This window comes from Drosophila simulans, chromosome 3L, assembly GCF_016746395.2.
Source record: "Drosophila simulans strain w501 chromosome 3L, Prin_Dsim_3.1, whole genome shotgun sequence".
NCBI classification, from domain to species: Eukaryota; Metazoa; Arthropoda; class Insecta; order Diptera; family Drosophilidae; genus Drosophila; species Drosophila simulans.
Window position 1 is genome coordinate 14,126,765 of NC_052522.2, and position 6,000 is coordinate 14,132,764.

General features: G+C 37.8%; 2 protein-coding genes across 2 annotated transcripts in view; one reads left to right on the forward strand and one right to left on the reverse strand.

The window, feature by feature from the left end:
- LOC6738031 (frizzled) overlaps positions 1-2,280 on the forward strand; it is an 88,673-nt gene extending 86,393 nt beyond the window's left edge. Inside the window, exon 5 of the mRNA XM_016171478.2 lies at positions 410-2,280. Within this exon, the coding sequence (XP_016031844.2) occupies positions 410-942 (533 nt within the window). The 3' untranslated portion in view covers positions 943-2,280. The remainder of the gene's footprint in view (positions 1-409) is intronic.
- Positions 2,281-2,514: 234 nt separating this feature from the next.
- On the reverse strand, positions 2,515-3,449 carry LOC27206228 (putative RING-H2 finger protein ATL21A). Its single transcript, XM_016169566.3, has one exon. It carries the CDS (start codon positions 3,299-3,301, stop codon positions 2,771-2,773), a length of 531 nt encoding a protein of 176 aa, XP_016031846.1. The 5' UTR covers positions 3,302-3,449; the 3' UTR covers positions 2,515-2,770.
- Between the last annotated feature and the right edge of the window lie 2,551 nt (positions 3,450-6,000).

Here is a 6,000-nt window from a genome sequence, read left to right on the forward strand (position 1 = left end):
GAGTAAATATTTACCCCGAAAGAGGTACATGAAATGGTAAAATTAAACATTGTTTATCTCCCGCTTTTCCCCCTTTGGCAATCAACGGGTATTTTCAACTCATATCCCTCGCAATTGTTGACATTAATTAATGTTTAGCTTAAAAGGTCAATGGGTTTCGTTGGAAGTGTCCCAATAAGAGAGTTTACATGTTGTCTTAATAAATAATGAATTATCACTTTGGCTGACATCATTTGCAAGCCTGGAAAGGTAAAAAACTGTTTGAAAGCTAGAATAAGTGACTAATTCATATTTACTTATAAAAGAGTGTGCACTATTAATAATTTTTAATAAAATACCTAAAATACGATACTTTTATATAGATACATTAAATACTATAGTACATTTTTTCGTTTTATCCAACTTTCAGGTGACATCCTTTCTGGCGTTTGTTTCGTGGGTCAGCTGGACACGCACTCCCTGGGCGCTTTCCTGATCCTTCCACTCTGCATTTATCTTTCGATCGGAGCACTATTCCTGCTGGCCGGATTTATTTCGCTTTTCCGAATCCGGACAGTCATGAAAACGGACGGAAAGAGGACAGACAAACTGGAGCGCCTGATGTTGCGAATAGGTTTCTTCTCTGGACTTTTCATCCTGCCCGCCGTGGGATTACTGGGCTGCTTGTTCTACGAGTACTACAACTTTGACGAGTGGATGATCCAATGGCACAGGGACATCTGCAAGCCCTTCTCAATCCCGTGCCCGGCAGCCAGGGCGCCGGGATCTCCAGAAGCCCGCCCCATCTTTCAGATCTTTATGGTCAAGTACCTTTGCTCCATGCTGGTGGGGGTCACTTCCAGCGTTTGGCTGTATTCCAGCAAGACGATGGTCAGCTGGCGGAACTTCGTGGAGAGGTTGCAGGGCAAGGAGCCCCGGACCCGGGCGCAGGCGTACGTCTAGTATGAGACGGGTCCGGCGGGCGGGGCCAAGTCCACGCCCCTTACTCCCGATCCGGAGGCGGCCAACGAGAGTTACTTAGAGTTTAGCACATAGACGTTCCCTATGCCCAAAACAAAAAAAATAACACGCAGTCGTAGTTCTTAGTGGCTTTGTATAAAGTTCATCATCTGCATATGTCCCCGAAAATCCATGAAAAGAGAAAATCAAAAGTTGACCCTAGGCTATTGTTTGAATTAAAAGTACATTAGTTGATACGAAAGCAAGCTTGTTGAACCAAAACTACGCGTATAAGTTGAGACTCTAGCTCTAAGTCGAGTTGTATTTTGTAGGATTTCATTGCTATCGCGGTATACGAACCTGTAGCACCTATGATATTTCATTTTTGACGCAAGTTTTAAGTTAGGTTCCGATTTTTTGAAAGCTTTAAATGTGCCCTACAATTAATGAGAATGTAGCTATAAATAGAGTATTACGATAACGGTATGAACGTCAGGCATTAAATGGATGTGAGCCCCGGCTGCTCTGCAGTAGATTTTATAAGCCAAGGCTTCAGATTTCATTTATTAGTCACAGAAGAAATTATTTTCCACCCAAACATAATAATTATGCATATAGAGCACACAATCCGTACATATAACCATGCAGTTTGGTGCTCACATCTATGCTTCATCTATGTATAAACAAAAAGGAAACCATAAACTATATAAATGTATTATGTAGCAATAAATGTCCTCCATGTGCTAAACTTACTGCAAATATGATTATTATAATTTTAACTATAACTCTAACTGTATTTGTAATTCTAACTGTAATTGTATATTTGTTGAACTAATTAATTCTAAACGCGTAATGGAATAATTTTTAATTCAATTTTTAAATGACGTTGTAGTCATAGCACTTAAGCGAACAAACAAACAAAACACGCAAAAATTTTGTTGCCACTTTATGGAAATTTTTCCCTTCACCCCAACTAAATAAGAGTTGAAACTGCCATTTAAATATTTGTAGACACATGAAAAATCACCGAATGGAAGATGTTTGCCAACTGTTGAGCATTTGTTTTCTGCGCATTTAATTGAGTCCTCAATTTAAATTGGCACTAGTAATACGTGAAATTATGTCCAAGCCAGATTTGTGTAGCATTTAAGCTGATGGAAATGCATATTAATTATAGCAATTATCGATAGTCGGTGTAACATAGCGAATGCCCAGCGGCAAGCGAACAATTATAAGTGTATAAAACAAATAAAAACATGCAGAACATCATTGAAGCATTCAATGGCAAACACAAACGGAAAATGCAAAAATAAAACTTTATTTTATTGTTAAAGACTGAAATATGAAGTGTTTTTAATTTGACTGGGAAAATGTTTATGCAATTGCTGGTGTTGACCAAAGCAACCTTTTCGCGGTTTTTCAATTACTTAAGTTATTTGCGTAGCACAACGCCTGATGAGAATTAAGTATCCCCAAGGCTTGATTTAAGTTTTTTTTTATTTAAATTCGTTCATATTTAAAAAGGAAATTAAGAGCTTTTACTTTTTTCACTAAGACATAAAACTAAACTTAACGTTTTGTAATTTAATTTCTATTTATTATTTATTTGTGGAAATACTATAATTTCATTCTAGCTGTAAGATGAACAAGTCTTAAATAGCATTCTGATAGAAAGGCGTTTCCTTACTCTGGATCATTTCTAATATCGCTTTTGCTGTTTGATTTTTTATCGAAGCTATTTGTTAAAAAAGTAATTGAAACATTTTGAATGTATAAATATTGTAGAACCAAACATGAAAAACATTGAACTAGAACGCAGTGGTTTCCAGTGTTAATGCATTATTCGTCGACTGAATATCCTGCGCACATCAGCGTGTAGAGCCCTACGCCTGCATATCGGGCACCGATGGGATCTGCGGATGGCAGTTCTGATGCAGCTATTCCCGAATAGGTGTCCACATCGGAGAGAGACCACGCGATGTCTGCCATTGGAAGACCAGGGTGAGAGGCAAATCGGGCACTTAATGTCCTCTTGCATACTGTCCATCCTACGGCTGAGTCCGTCTAGTCCCTCGCGCAGCTCAAACACATTCTCACTCATGTTCATCGCATTAAGATGCTCTACCGAAATCTGACCGGATATTTTCAGCTGCAACTGCTCTAGGATGCGTGTACGCTCGGAATTGAACCACTTCATGTTGTTGTTAAGGACCTCCATTCTGCGGACACGTTCTTCTATGGTGGCTTCAGAATCCAGCAACTGCTGCGCCCTTAGGAAAAGATGTTCGGTGACTTGCATGAAGATCATCTTTCCCACAAGAGACTTAATCTCGTTCAGGGACTCCGAGCTGTTCGACGACATTGTGTATTGTGATGGCAAAAATCTTTCTTGCAAGCTAGATTACTAAGTTGTTACTTTTAAAACTTTGTCAGGATGATATAAAAACTTTTAGTCAAGCGGTTGAATTCATAGAATGTGTGATAACAAAGTTGTTTTTAAATTTGAAGTGTATTTCCAAACATATAATTTTGGATAACTTTTCAAGCAACCCTTACAAGTTTCTGCTGATGTATATTTCCGACAATATTAAGCCAAGGCTTCAGGTTTCAACAGCCAGCACATTTTTCGAAATAAAGTTACCCATTCACCTCTAAGAGTTCTCGAAAAATCCCGATTCTTCTCACCTCTATTTTGTTGGTATAAAACTTTTCCCATTAGAAGCAACTACACATGTAAGCGGGCAGACAAACCATGGCCACAAAAGCAGCTCGAATTCAATCATAACTTGCCAACACCCGCTGGCCAAGTTGCACGACTTTTTCTACACCTCCCACCACCAAACACTTGAAACACATGGCCGTAAGCCTTGAAATTTACGAGTCGCAACGAGAAATCCACGCCCATATAATTTTGATTACACTTGTTTTCTAAATACTCTCCCATAGAAACCGCAAAAAGGCATGAAAAACATTGAAAAAAGAAAAACTAACAGACAAAAACAAAAGCATTCGAAACACATGTGTACGGTGAAAAGGCCAAAATAAAATCTAAACTAAAGACTGTACTTTCTGGGGGGATGCTGATGTCACACAGCAAAAAAATAATACAAGCTTGAAATGAAAAGATACATTGTACTTTTAATAATTTGAAATAATAAAAGTAAGTACCCTAAATAAAATCAATAGATTTATAATAAAAATTTTGGATTAAACAAGCTATAGATTTAAATACTAATATTTCCATTTGATTTTGAACCACTTTATCCTGTATTATTTTTTTTAAATATTTAATTCTAATTCCACGTAAGCAAACTGTGATCGGGTTCTATTTTTTCCTGCAAACTAGAATTGGACAACATTTTTTCCGTCGTGGACTATATATAGACGCTAAGCTCCTTGGCAACAAATTGCAGTTAAAATTTGGGAAAGTAGTTGGGGGAAATCACTCTGGCCGCCCACGCAGAGGGACATGTATTAAAGGATATGAAGGATATGGCAATGTTGTACGAAACACGTGTGCGATTTAACAACTACAACAGCCACACAGAAAACTTTTTTAGCAACACGGCGAAAAAGAACAGAAAACTGCACACGAAAATGGAATCCAATGTTCGGCGGTGAGTTTTGTTGCGTTTTTATGCGACCACCATAAAAAAGTTATTAATGTGTGGGTTTCGCGAATGTGAGTATGTGTGTTAGCGTTAGCTGCTTGGGGGCGGGAAAAGCCGAATGGAGGGAATAGGAAAAGCTGGCTGCACACGGCCACAAAATGGCGCGGGCGTGTGCAGGCGTTAATGTGGCAAAAAATGTTTCTGAACCAGGACGAATCTTTTGCTCGCCGACTCGAATACACTCGATTCTGTGATAAAATATTAAATTTTAATGAACTTATTCTCAGAATAGAAAAAGAATAATGAGGGCTTGCTATATTACTTAAACTATCTTTACATCTTAAAATACCGATGAAAAACTTTGTCGTATTGAATAAATAAGAACAGCAAAAATTGTTTAGGCATATTTTTGTTTATTTATTATTTTCGCAATGAGTAGTGTATCTGCTCTCCGTTATTTGTTTCAAGTTCCAGTTCATCCGAGTTTTATTATTTGCAGTGCAGTTGTTACCGCAAAATGCGGGCGTGAAAATCATAAAGCAAAACATATGAGTAGATGTGAAGTTACTAAAAAAGGAACCATAAAAAAAAGAACTTGAGGCCGTGGAAATGGTTTAACAAAATAATCGTCACTGCTAGGAATTTCGGAATGCGATATACAACATTTATGCGGCCGCGCGTTTACAACATTTGTTTGAAACCAAGGAATAATTAGAGATTATCATCTTTCACAGAAGTCGAATTAATCAAGTCGCCTGTAATTTCAACACACATCATTTTGAATTCGATTCCAGCAGTTTCACAATCATCATGGTGAACAAACCCAAGGAATATCTGCAAAAGAATTACCACGCTTTTATTTAAATGGTTAAGAATGAAGTATTAAACAAGTATATAACAGGGAATCGATCTGTGCATAAGAATGCTATATTTATGCTCAATTATTGGTGGCAAAGTCAGTTGCACCAAATCGACACAGCTTTTAAAAAGACCAAACAGAAGTTACACTTAATTAATTGCCAAATTCGTTGCGACACAACTGAGGACGAAAAAAATTGGCCTGAACGGAAGCCGCTTTGTGAACGCCTGGGGGAGTTTGCAATTTAATTGCAATTTTCAATTAGGCAACTGCACAAATGGACCCACGAAGAATACGCTGGAGGGCGGAGTATAGTTTACTTAATTAATGTTTTGCTGGCGAGAGCTTAAGGCGATTCCCCAACGTTGGGCGACACAAAAACGAGACCCGAAAAGTATGCAATGGAATTGGTTCGACAGGAAATTGATTCAATGGGATTAACATAATTAACTAATACAAGAACAGGCTTCCAAAAGCGATCAACCATGTTCAGATAAAATTTCTTCTCAAGAATGGGAAATTAATGAATACCAAAATTTAATACTACCTACATGTACAACATGTTTAATGAACACATTTCATACTATTTAC

Excerpts from the sequence above, each read along its gene's own strand:
- LOC27206228 (XM_016169566.3), bottom strand. The coding sequence starts at position 3,301 with ATGTCGTCGAACAGCTCGGAGTCCCTGAACGAGATTAAGTCTCTTGTG.